Source organism: Emydura macquarii, unplaced genomic scaffold, assembly GCF_026122565.2.
Source record: "Emydura macquarii macquarii isolate MOO-44397 ecotype Brisbane River unplaced genomic scaffold, CSIRO-AGI_Emac_v2 contig_2422, whole genome shotgun sequence".
In the NCBI taxonomy this organism is placed as follows: domain Eukaryota; kingdom Metazoa; phylum Chordata; order Testudines; family Chelidae; genus Emydura; species Emydura macquarii.
This window is the reverse complement of record NW_027132559.1, coordinates 32,564,640-32,578,254: the sequence shown is the minus strand read 5'-3', so window position 1 is coordinate 32,578,254 and position 13,615 is coordinate 32,564,640. Positions and strand designations below refer to the sequence as shown.

At 42.2% G+C, this 13,615-nt stretch overlaps 1 protein-coding gene across 1 annotated transcript in view; it reads right to left on the bottom strand.

Moving 5' to 3' along the window:
• The window catches only part of PEX1 (peroxisomal biogenesis factor 1), a 57,267-nt gene that overhangs the window by 19,938 nt on the left and 23,714 nt on the right, over positions 1-13,615 (bottom strand). The window contains exons 12-13 of the mRNA XM_067562202.1: positions 2,331-2,501; positions 837-991 (exon numbers count right to left, since the gene is read on the bottom strand). Coding sequence (XP_067418303.1) covers positions 837-991; positions 2,331-2,501 — 326 coding nt within the window. The remainder of the gene's footprint in view (positions 1-836; positions 992-2,330; positions 2,502-13,615) is intronic.

The following is a 13,615-nucleotide window of genomic DNA, read 5'->3' as shown; positions in this document are numbered from 1 at the left end:
GAATGAGAAATCCTAGGAACAAACAGACCAAATCACAGAGGTATGAAAGGCCTGATCCTGAGAGCCACTTGGCCCTCAACTACCTTGTAGAATAAAGCCCATCATGGAAATTTTCATTTGTTTTTGAACACTAGTTAAAAAACAAGTCTGGGTAATTTCAGATTAGAGAATTGTCAGACAACATAGTTTTTCAAGGAAAGTCTTTTCTTCTGGCACAAGTCAGCACTTAGAGATCTGAATGCAGTCCTTGATTTTTTTAAATGGACTATTTACGATAGGAGAACAATAAGCACCATAACTTGGGTACGATTCCAAAGTGTTGTGAGCATTTTTTTTTTTTAAACACACACTAGTACAAAATGCAAATCTTATTTTCCACAGAGAACCCTGTATTTAATACATTGGTTGCCAGTTCTTTTGTACAATTTCAATATGGCCTATTTTTAATAGTAGGATATATTCAATTAAACACATTTTTAAATTCAAACAAACATCAGTTCCCTTTAAATATTTTACAACGCAAATACAATTTGGGAAAGTGTACATTAAAGTGAAACATCTGTTAATTTGGGTGGTGGAAGGCACGCTCTCATGAGGCATACCTTTCTGTGTTTTTTTTTAAAAAAACCCTAAAGATAGCTTATAACTTTTCTATGTTATTTAATATCATAAAAGATCTCTTAAAATCCCCCAATACTGTTGTTGTGTTTTGGTTCAGTTTTATTTCAACTTCAGCAGCAAACTATTCTTTTTTGTCACTTCCTCAGTGCAACATCTGAGGCTATAGGGAAATCAGAACCAACATTTTGACCAAGTTATTCAATGATTGCATTTACCTGATCTGGAGGCTGGATATGTTTGAAGCACTGAAATATATGAGTTCCTTGAACAGAAACAAGGGAAGGATGCAGAGAATGTTCAGACTGGCTTGTGACAATTAATGCAATCAAACTGCCCATGGAAATAACTTCTTTTATCACATCTTTCAAGACTGGATATAGAAGAAATTGTTTCATGAGTTATAAAGAAATAAAAGATTCTAAATTCCATACATTTATTAATACCAAGTATTCTTACAGTACTGGAGATATAATATAACATCTACTAGTACACTGACTTTTCTGTAACATATTATAGAACTGTTCTTGTCAACAAATTAATTTATTTTTCAAGGCACAGTCTACTCTAGTAAAGAAACACTGTCAGAAATGCTTTGCACTGGACTAAACTTGTACAGTCATTGATGATGTTGTCTACCCTATGATATTAAAGATGATTTTCTCTACTGTGAATTCTGCTGCTGTATCTGGAATGAATAAAATGCAGAAAACTATCATCTCAGTTTTGCAGCATAGTAATGAAAAGATTGAAATATAAAAAAAAATATATATATATATATATATATATATTATTTAGAGAGTTTATTGTATGACTTATCACAATACCAAGGTGTTAAAATGTGTTGTGTGCCAAGCCATGTGCTAAGAGTTTAGGATCAATAGCAGTTTTGAACTACTTAGACAGATCTCTAGATGTCATGTACAAAAATAAAGTGTACAAGCAAGGCAGATCATTTATGTTAAACTTTTAAAACTGTGTGTCAAGATTGTGTGCATGACACAAAAATAAAACATTAAGAAGCTGAAATTGTACATACAACTAACCATTTTGTACATGTAACTCAGATACACATTTTTGAAAATTTAATCTCAGTGTGAATTCCAGAAACCTCAATAGGAATTTAATTAAAAATATTGCAGTCTTCCTCTGACCATGCTTAGAACATTGAAGATCTGCTACAGCTTAAATCCTACAACACGTGCAGAATATAACACTGTTAAAATAATAAAATGCATTGATGTTGATTATTTCATATTATGTTATTTCAGTCTCCTATACTGAAAACGTTCATGTGGAGAGATTTAATGTTGACTCAACTTTAGAGAAAAAGATCGTATGGAGGATGCATTGTTCAGTTCTTCACTTAAAGGCTATGGTTTGTAAAATTTCAGCAGAACAGAGAACCTGTACACGATGAAGTGTATCAAGTAGATAAGAAAGTTATACATTCAGTTAAAATAAATGCTATTTGTGCATAATAATCAATATTAATGCTGGTTCAAAATTCATCTGGAAATTGTAAACTGTGGCAGTTTATCGAAAGAGTGAACACCACAGATTGCTAAATGATCCAGGCGCAAGGGTGGTGAAAACAGAACTATCTAGACAACTGTGATTTCAGGTACAAGAAACTCTAAGTTACATTACATTTTATCCAGACACATTAGATGCAGCAGAAAAATATCCAGAAGCAATTAGCATAGCATTACCATGTGCAAGTCTATAGCTTTGAACTGCTTCAGGGCTGTTCTCATGCTCCGGTGTAGAAGGAGCACCAACAATGTGATCAAGATCATCCATCAGAAGAATGGACGGCTGACTCCATGCTGCCTCTAGAAAAATTTCCTTCACTTTTTTATGTATGTTTTCTAATCTTTTCCCTAAAACAAAAATACATTCTTAGTAACAAAACACAGCATGAAAACATTAGAATTTTGAGTTTGATATATGTCTTTGTGCTGGCAATGCAAAGGGCCTTAAAATGATTCTAAATGGGCAATGAAAGATTCCCCTTGATGGGAGGGATCTTCAGTTGGCTATGCCAGCTCTACATGAACTCGTCTCCTCCCCTGGAATAGGAATCATGCTGAGGACAGAAGGGGGAATGGCTACACGTTACCACCCAACATAAGAGGATCTTTAGTTTATACAAAGTTACAGTAAATTAGAACAGTCTCAGAGCTACATAAGGCCCAGAATTATGAGAGAAAGATCGTCAGTGAAAAGGTGGCAAAAAGCCATATTTGCCCTCTTACCCCTTAGCTGCAATGTAAGTCCTTTTGAAATCACAAGAGAATCTGAATATTGGTCAACAGAAAACTATCACAATGTGAGATCAAAAAGTTGTTGGTACATACAACAATTAGAAACTGTTTGTCAATATTACTATAGTTCAACAAGCCCTGAAAATTTAACCATATCTTTAGAAGAATGGCAGGTTTTATAATTCACCATTCATGTTTTCAGAACTGCCCAGTGAAACAATATATACATTTAAGAATTATTATTTTAAATGTTTGGTTTTTTAAAAGAAGTTATTTTTCATCAGATTGACAAAGTCATTTACATTATATCTATAAAATTTGTAAAAATAACCTTAAAATTTCTAGGCCACACTTCTAGGCCACACTTGAAATTAGAAACTAAAGGCTATGTTATGCAATGTGAAATTTGCACATTCCTCAACATATAAAAATAATTAGTTCTCACTAATTTGATATATTTCCACCTGTTCCATGAGAAAAAAAAAAAGTATAGATGTTCATTCCACTTCTTTTGTTCTGGCCAGCACATAGAAAAACTACACAGTCCAACTTACACACTTTCTTTCTTTCATACTAAGTGGAACTAAACATTGAGGTTGTGGTTGAATTCTTGGAAGGAGATGTTGCTTACCCTGTTCAGTAACTGGAGTTCTTTAAGATGTATGTCTCTGTGGGTGCTCCATTTGAACTGGGCATGTACTGCATGTGCCTTCACTTGGAAATTTTTGGCAGCAGTGTCCATTCAGTTCATTTATGTGTCATAATTATCCTCATGCCCCTATCAAGGGTATATATGGTTGCAACAGATGAATCGCCCTCAGTTTCTTCTCCATTGCAAAGTCCCACACAGAGAAGACTACAAAGCAGAGAGGATGGAGAGTGAATAGTGGAGCAGCCATAGGGGGACACATCTCAAAGAACTCCAGCTACTATACAGGAAAAGCAACCTCTGCTTCTTCAAATAGTGTTCTTATGGCTGCTCCATTCAAGGTGACCCCTGAACAGTACCCTCTGAAGGAGATGGAAGTTTGGAACTCAATCCAGAACTGTTTGTAGAACTGCAGAACCTAAGGCAGCATCTGCCAGAGAAGCATTTACTAGGGTATAGTGTCTGGAGAAGGTATGGATTGAAGTCCCTGTAGCAGCTCTGCAGATTTCTGCTATAGGGTCATCTTTTAGCAGGGCAAAGAATACGGATTGAGATCTGGTAAAGTGGGCTATGACCCTGAGTAGGCATGGCATGTTAGCAACTTCTTAGCACAAGAAGATACAGGTGAAAACTCAGTTAGAAGTCTCTGGGTAGACACTGGTCTACCTTAAGCTCGGTCTGCAACAGATACAAATAATCTCGGAGGAGTTCAGGAAGGTTTAGTCCTGTCCAAATGGCATGCCAGTACCCTCCTAATATCCAAAAGTATGGAGGGCAGCATCTTCCCTAGTTTGATGGGTTTAGGATGAAATATAAGGAGATGAATAGTCTGATTTATATGAAAGTCTGAACTAACTTTAGGTAAGAACTGCAGATGTAGTCAGAGGGACACCTCATCTTTGAAGAAAATAGAGTACAGGACGGTCAGCGATCAAAGTCCCTAGCTCACAAATTCTTCAAGCAGAAGTAATGGCCACTCAAAAAGTGCTTTCCATGGAAAGGTGTAAAAGTGTACAGTGGTTTAAAAGGAGGTTTCATCAGATTGAAAACTAGGTTCAAGACCCAGGTTGGGGTAGGCTCCCTGACATATGGGAAAAGGTTTGATAGCCCTTTGATAAATCCAGAAGTTGCGGGGTAAGCAAACACACAGAACTCTTCTACAGGAGACTGAAACACTGTGGTAGCTACCAAGTGGACTTCAATGGAGCTCAGTGAGAGACCTCCTTTTTTTAGGGCATTCTAAACTATTCTAAAACTTCCAAGAGGGGAGAATCAGCAACAGGTGTTGCTAAGTGCACAAGTGGTAAAATCTTTTCCATTTCTGAAGGTAAGTTTTCCTGGTGGATTCCTTTCTACTGTTGAGCAGGACCTCCTATATCTGCCTGAAACAGGAGAGTTCTATCCCCGCCAACCATCTAGGTAGCAGGTTTCGAGTCACAGAGTTTTGAGGTTGCCGTGAAGAACATTCCCGTGTGCCATAAGAGAAGACTGGGCATCAATGGTAGATTGATAGCCAGTCGAGAGGAGAAAAGTAGGTATGAGAACCATATCTGTCTTGGCCAGGTTGGTGCAATCAAAATGCCTGTGGCTCTGTCTTGTCTGATTTTGTTCCCATCCCTAAGGATTAGTGGCATTGGAGGAAAGGCATATAGAAGGTTCTTTGACTACGGGAGAAGAAAATCATCCCCCAAAAAATGATGGCCCAGACCTCCCCTTCAGCAGAAGTTCACAAACCTTCAGCTGGCAATAATGGCAAAGAAATATTGCTGGAAAACCTAAGGTGAGAGAAATATTTGTCTGAATATGGATTTCTTGAATTCCCACTCATGATCCCAAATGAAGTGTCTGCTAAGGTCACTGGTTATAGTGTTTGAAGGTCTGGGAGTTAGGCTGCAGAGAGAAGGATATGGTAAGCTATGAGCCAATTACACAACTTCAAAGCCTCTGCACAGAAGTAGGGACACTTCACCTTCCTGCCATCAATTTATGTAGTACATAATGTTTTTTCCAACTTTATGTGAATGGGTCAACTTTTAATCACAGAAAAGTGCTGGCAGGTATACCTTGCGGCTCTGAGTTCCAGAAGGTTGACATGAACAATGGACTCCTTGGTGGTCCACCTTCCCTGTACAGTATGATCCTGTAGGTATGTGTCCAAAATAATTGTAATGGTGAGAGGGCGATAATTGAAAGGGACCTCTGAACACACATCTAGATTCTTCCACCAGTCGAGGGAGATTTTAACACACTTTGAGGGACAGAACAAAACTTATTCATACTGTCCCTGTTGGAGATATTGACTGACCTGAGCCAGGATTGGAAACAGTGCAGATGCAAGCGAGCATGTAAGGTGACGAAGGTGAACACTGCCATGACTTGAGGACTTACTTGAACTCATGCAATTAGTTGTGTCAGAGTGAGGAATCTGTCCCTTGATAGGCAGACTCTGGATGTTGTAGCAGTAGAGTGGCTCCCATAACCTCTATTTGCTGTATAGGTAGGAAAATGCTGTGGTGTTGAGCTGAAGACCGAGTCTTGCAAAGAGAGGCGGTGTTACTTACTGAGCTTTGAACTTCAGCGTAACAAAGCCCCTTGGAGGTGCCAATTGCAGAGACAGGGAAAAACAGTTATTCTGCATTGACAGAGGCCTGGTCTACACTGCTGCCGGCGGTCGACAATGTATCTCCTGTCAACTTACTTACATAGCTGTATCACAGCATCTCCACTGTGCTGCATTGACGGGAGACATCCTCTGGTCAACACAGCCTTACTCCTTTTGGGGGTGGGGTGTGTGAATTAATGGTGTCAACCAGAGACAACTTCCAGAATCGATTGAGTGGGCCTCCACAGCCCACTCAATCGATCTCACTGCATCGAACCCTGCAGCCCCGGCCGTGTAGACATACCCAGAGCTGTGCAGCAATCACCACCACAACTTTTGTGAACACCCAGCGGGGTGGCATATAGTATTGTGTTCTTCCCTTTGGGCTGATACAAAGCATAGAAACGTCTTCTGTGAAGTGTGTATCATGACATGAAAGTATGCGTCTTAAAGGTCGAGGGTAGTGAAATAATTTCACAGATCTATTCATGGGATGCCAGTCACACGTGTCATCATCCTTGAACTTCCTAACCTTGATGAAGGTATTCAGTATCCTAAGATCTAGAATCAGTCTCCACCAGCCCTTCTTTTTGGGAACCCGCAAGTATTTGGAATAAAATCCTCTTCCTTTTTACTGAGCAGAAACTGGTTCTATGGCTCCGAGGAGGATCTCTCTTCCCCAATTGTCTCAGGACAGGCTCATGAGACAAGTCCCTGAAAAAGGAAGGGGAAGAGGGACATGACGGGGGCACAGAGTGGAAATGGATGGAATAGCCCAATGTAATAACCTTCTATATCTATCTTTCAGAAGAAATCTTCTTCCATGAAACGCAGAAATGGGAGAGAAAATCCCCAAACGGTGGGAGGACAGACTGGGCAGGATGGTGTGGCATCTAGTCCAAATGGTGCGAATGTTCCTGGCCCTCAACGAAGACATGAGAAGTAACGCTTCATAGATGACATTTGTTGTGTCAACAGGGCTGTAGTGATGAAGGGTTTCCCTTTGTGTAGTCTGGGTCTTTTCTTAGGTGGCTCAGGTAATCTGTGGCAGGTGGAAAACTGGGATAGGTGGGATCCTAATTTGTTTGAGACCTACTGAACCTTCTTTTGTTTGTAGATGCACATATACCCAACAAGTCAAGCGTTACCCTAGAATACTTCAAGGAATGTAGGACTCATCTGTGGTCTCACTGAATAATTTGAGGCCATTAAAGGGGAGGTCCTTTACAGTGTTCATAGAATCATAGAAGATTAGGATTGGAAGGGACCTCAGGAGGTCATCTAGTCCAACCCCATGGATGTCATGCTGGAGACCTGAGAATCGTAGCCACCATGGCTGTGGAGATGGAATAAGCTGCCATGTCAGCTGCATCAAGAGAAGTCTGGAAAGTCATGCTTGCCAAGCAACACCTCTCATTAATGATTGTTGCCTGAGTTTCTGGGGAGATGCTCAGTAAAAGACTTTATATAGATTTCAAATAGCTGATGTGATTATATTTTGTGAGTATCACCTGATTATTCACTATTCTAAATTGCAGGATGGCAGATGAATAACTCTTGTGAACAAATATCTAAGGGCTTTTGATCCGTCATCTAGGGTAGCCTTTGAATGGTGTGCCTGTTCCGTGCATTGACTACACCTGCAACCAGGAAGCTAGGGGTAGGGTGAGAAAATAAAAATTCTGTGCCCCTAGCCAGGACATAGTATTTTTAAATTCACCCCCCTTACTTGTCAGGAGGACAGTGGCAAGAGTTTGCCAAATTGTTTTGGCAGGTTCCAACAGCGCCTCATTCACAGGCAGGGTCACCCATGCTGAAGATGGTGCACACAGAATGCCCAATAGTTTATGCTGGGTTTCTTGGACTTCTTCTATTGGAATTCAGAGACTGCCTGCCACTGTCTTCATCCAGTCTTGGAACTATTTGAAGTCATCCATTTTAGATGGAGGAGGCATACCTGCTTCACCTGGAGAGGATGATAAAATATTTGTCTGAAGAGTAGCCTCTTCCTCATCCCTCCTTTCTTGCTCCTCAAATGTTTCTTCTTGCAGTGGGGACTGCTAAAGGGGGGATAGGAGGGAACACTGTCTCTGGTGTTCCACGTGAGTGTTAGGTGCCTTGGAAAATTGCTGGTAATATAATGCTCAAGGGTCCCAGTATGGCCCATAAGGAAACAGGGGAGAGTTATCCAGGACTGATCATACTAGGGAAGTGTTGAATCGGCTGAGATCATGGAGGCAGTGAAATGTCCATATACTGAATATCTTCTGGGGAATCAGTCTGGTTAAATATAAAGGAAAACCAATATTAAGAGTACGAAGAGCTCTCGTCTACATAGTGTGATGGCAGAGCAGATGACAGTGGAGCTGTCTGCTTGTCTGACCATGTGGATACTGAGGAATCATGAGGTACTTTTGAAAGGTAAGGTATCAAAGATAATGCAGGCTGTGGTACTTGGAGTCTAAGGCTATGTCTACACTGCAGCACTAATTCGAATTACAGAAAGCGATTTATAGAAAGCGCTGCAGACTGTCCACACTACAGTGTTTGTGCTGGTTTCTTGCATCCACATTGGCCAGCCTTAATTCGAATTAGAAAGCAGTGCAATGTGGGAAACTATCCCACAGAGCAACTAACCATAGAGGCTGTTGTGACGAGTGTCATCATCCCAGGATGCAGTGCTGCTTCCCCCACCCCCCAACAAACAGAAAAAGGATTTTCATGCTGTATTTTACTCCCCCGATCACCATTGCTGCAGGCACATGGAGCTAGCTGAACTATGCTCTCATTTTGACCGTGACAAATACATTGCAGCTTATCCTGGATAACTTCAGAACTGTATGCTGTTTGCCTTTTATGCTCCCCCCACCACCACTGTATATTGCTTGCCTTTGATTTTTCTCTTCACCAAACCAATCCCCCCACCTGTATGCTGTTTGCCTTTTATGCTCCCCCTACCATCCCCTGTATATTGCTTGCCTTTGATATTGATTCTACAGGTGGCTGTAGAATGTAAGATAAATAACAAGGGAGTCAGTTAGTATATTAATACAGTGATACAAATATTTCCATTTCAGTGATGGAAAGCATGATATAATGTATCCACATGTAGCACTGTGAATAAACTCTTAAGAAAGTATCAATTTCCATGATTGGCCACTGAAACAATGTAGCAAAGAATTTCCTCTCACTGCTGGCAGTTAAACAGCATTCACCATATGGGGAGTGGAGGGGTGGTGAAATCTTTCAAAGGGACACACTTTAAAGGGCTAAACTTTCAAAGGGACAAATCTTAAAGGGACAAACTGCAAAGGGCTTGCTGGGAAGTTAAAACACATTAACCATGTGGGGCGGGGTGGTGGTGGTGGAGAAATCTTTCAAACCCTTAAAGAGACAAACTGCAAAGGGCTTGTTGTGTGGGGGGGGGGAAGGGGAGGGAGAAGAGGTGGTGGTGGTGATCACAGCTTGGATTTTAAACCCATTCACCGCAGGAAATGAAGATTTAAATCTTCCCGGGGGCTGCTTTGGGGGAGGGTACTGAAATGGGGCATCATGGGATACAGTCTGGAGGCCAATTAATTCGAATTAAGTCCCATTGCATCCACACTCACACTAATGTGAATTAACTGATGCGCTTCAGGTACTAATCCACTTGCAGAGGTGGTTTTATTAATTCGATTTTAAAGGCTCCTTAATTCGAATTAACAATGCGCAAGTGTAGACGCGGGAGTAATTAATTAGAATTAAGGGACTTTAATTCAAATTAAGCCACCAGTGTAGACCAGGCTAAGTGAGCTCAGGCTCATCTAAGACAAATTAAGTCCTGGAAGAATTTGATCTCCTGCAGTACCAGGTGGTCTTGTGTAGAGACTTGGTGAGCTCCAGCCGTAGAAGGCTGAGGCACAGATCTTGGCTGAATTGTCAGTCAAGATACTGATGCAGCTGTCGATGCAGGTAGCACTGGCTTCTTAGGTGCAAAGTCTTTATCTCTAGTACTCTGCTCATGCTTCAACAGTACATCAGACACAGGGATAAGACTAAGGCCTTGTCTACACTACAGAGTTTTATTGACAAGTCAGCTTTTGTCTACAAAACAGTGGAGGTGTAATGCACTACAATACACCTCCCTCCTACAAAACAAAACCACCTTGATGAGAAGCATAGAGCATGTTGCAGCAAAGTTAGATTGACAAAGTGTCAGTGTAGACACGGCGCCTTATGTCATGTCATATATGGACTCTAGAAGATGTCCCACTATGTCCATCCTGACCAATCTGGTCAGCAGTTTGAACTCTGCTGCTCTGCACCCAGGTACACAGGCATCCCCCCCCACCAAAGGATTGGGAATCTTTGAAATTCCACTTCGTGTTTGCTCGGCGTGAAGAGCTCACATCGCATCTTCCCCTCGGATCATGGCAGCTCCATGCAGCAAACACTCTTCTACTTGGAGCACACCAGAGTTGTTGGATCTGCTGGGTCTGTGAGGAGAGGAGGCTGTGCAGTCCTAGTTCTGCTCCAGCCATAGGAACTTTGATACCTATGGTTAGATTTCTTGTGGCATGTTAGATAAGGGCTACGAACGGGACACATATCAGTGCCATGTGAAGATAAAGGAGCTGAGGCAGGCATACCAGAAGGCAAGGAAGTCAAACCGTCGCTCTGGTGCTGTGCCAAAGCCCTGCCACTTCCATAAGGATCTGGATGCCATACTCAATGGTGACTCCACCTCCACTGCCAAGAGCACCATGGATACTTGGGGGGGAATGGGGGCAGGGCAGACGTAAGGGGAGAGACAGCAATCAGCAGACTGAACCCGAGGACGAAGTGGTGGACTAGGAAGTGGAGTTAGCGGAGGAGATGGGACAGGTGAAAGGGTCATCTGGTACCATGGTGAGCTAGGACCTCTTCTCGACCCCTCTGTCTCTGGCACTCATGATGCTGGTAAGTGATCATTTTGGGTTGATACTGTTTGGCTCAGTTACATGAGGTAGAGCTGTCCTTTGCTTTGTTATATGCTAGAACAGCAGTTCCCAACTTTCAAGGGTGTGGACCCCTTTTCAACCTCCAAACATTTCTCATACCACCACGTTACTAGTTTTATTTGAAATTGTACATTTCCTTGGTGAGGATGTTATTATTTTTCTTTTCCGTGGACCCCCAGTAGGTTCACGGACCACAGGTTGAGAACCGCTGTGCTAGAAGTGGGTTAAGGGATAGAAATGTACAAGACTAGGTGTGTTTGCTTCTGCTTCACATTCCCCTGTAGAGCTATGCAGTGGGACAGAACACTTGAGATTTCATGGGAATCCTCCAGAAAGAAACTTGGAGGGAGGCACTCGCCAATCCTCTGCTGAAGGGTCCTTGGCAGAGTGCTTTGTTCCTTCCACCATTGTAGGAAACTTTCCCATGCCAATCAGCAATCACTTGTGCAGGGACCAAAGTGGCACACAGGCAAGCAGCATAGGGACCCGCTCTCAAGCTGCATGCAGAAGATACTCCTGAGCATAAGCGAGGATGCGATATATTGGCTTCAATGATAACTGCCTGTGGAAAATGGTGGTAGAATTTATAATATTGTTCCTAGTCACTTGCAGTGATTCCCTTCCAAAAAACAAACAAACAAACAAACAAACCAAGACCCTTTGCCCCATCTTGAATGCCCCTTCCATGGGTTGGACTCACCATATTTAGGGCATTAGCCGAGCTGCGTGCTTCCCAAGTGACAGTGACAAAGAGGTGTATTTTATTATTATGATTCAATTCTATGAGTGTATTAATGATCATGCTTCTGTTTATTGTGCGTCTGCAGATGTGGCCTTCAGGGGAACCACCTATGCACCAGCGGAGCACCGCTGCCAGATAAGGAAGCAACTGAGGAGAAACAAGGAGTTTGGGAGGTACTCCAATCCTCTCATGATGCAGAACAAGAATGCAAGGCATGGAGAAAGCTAGTTAATAAAAATGTAAAAATAGATAGGCAAGAGAGGAAGCAGGGCCAGGAGCAAAGTTCAGTAAGCCAGGAGCGGATAAAAGTGATGGAGGAGCAAACGGAACTGCTGAAGTCCCTAACTGCACTGCAGGCAAACGCGTGTGCTCAGCCCCAGCCCATGCAGAACTGTTTGGCATGCACTCTCCAAACTCTTCCTACACATTCCTTACATCTTCCCGGCCTGCTGCAGTATCATGTTCACTCCACTTCTTTCCAAAATGTTAGCTAGAGTTAACCCTGACGTGAAGCCTCCCAAGGGAGGCTCTCATAGCTGTATATATATCTCCCTCTCAGCTAAGCATTTTTATGTATTGTTTATTGCTATTTAATTAAAAAAAAACCCACCATTTTTTGAAAGATAAACTTTGTCTGTCTCCTGCACACGGCAGTTGCTGCTTGAATTATTAAACAATGAAACTGGCACATTTGCACCACTACATATCACGGTCAGGAGGCAATCATTGAAATTTTCACATAAGGCGGCAAGTTAACACAGCCTGGCAGAACACTTTATACAAAGACACATTACTGGTGCTCATTGTCAAAATGGTACCACAAAGCCTCTTTGATTCTAATAGCCCCCCATTCTGCCCCGCTAATGGCCCTGGTAGCTACTTGCTCAAAATCAGCTGCCAGGCAACACGCCTCCATGCTCCACCCCTGGGGAAACTTTTCACCCATAGCCTCACAAATTTTACACAGTGCACAACAGGCTGCTATGACCATGGAAATATTTTCCTCATTTAGGTCTAACCTACCATAAAGGCAACACCCAACCAGCTTTTAATCTGCCAAACACACATTCAACAGTCATTCTGCACTTGCTCAGAATATTGTTGAAGAACTCCTTGCTGCTGTCTAGGTTTCATGTGTAAGGCTTCATAAGCCATGGGAGTAAGAGATATGTTGGATCTCCCAGGATCATTATGGGCATTTCAACATCACTCACTGGAATCTTCTGGTCTGGAAAGAAATTCCCTGCTTGCAGCTTTCTGTACAGGCCAGTGTTCCTGAAGATGTATGGGTCATGCACCTTCTTTGACCACCTCACATTGATAGTGAAATAACGCCAGTAAGCCACAAGTGCCTGCAATAAACATAGAGAAGTACCCCTTTTCTATTGATGTAATCCATCACAAGATGGTCTGGGGCCAAAATTGGGATGTGTGTGTCACTATCGCGTGGCTGCATTTACGGAATCCCATCACCACAAAGCCATCCATTATTTCATACACATTTCCAAGAGTCACCAGTTCTTCGAAGAAGGATGTGATTAATGGTCCTGCATACTTGCATGAACGCAACCCCAACAGAGGGCTTCCCAACTCCAAATTGATTAGCAACTGACTGGTAGCAGGCTGGAGTTGCCAGCTTCCACCCAGTGATCACCACACACTTCTCCACAGAGAGGACAGCTCTCATTTTGTTTTCTTGCATCGCAGTGCTGGGGCGAGCTCCGCCCACACTTCCAGGAAGGTGGCTTTGTGCAC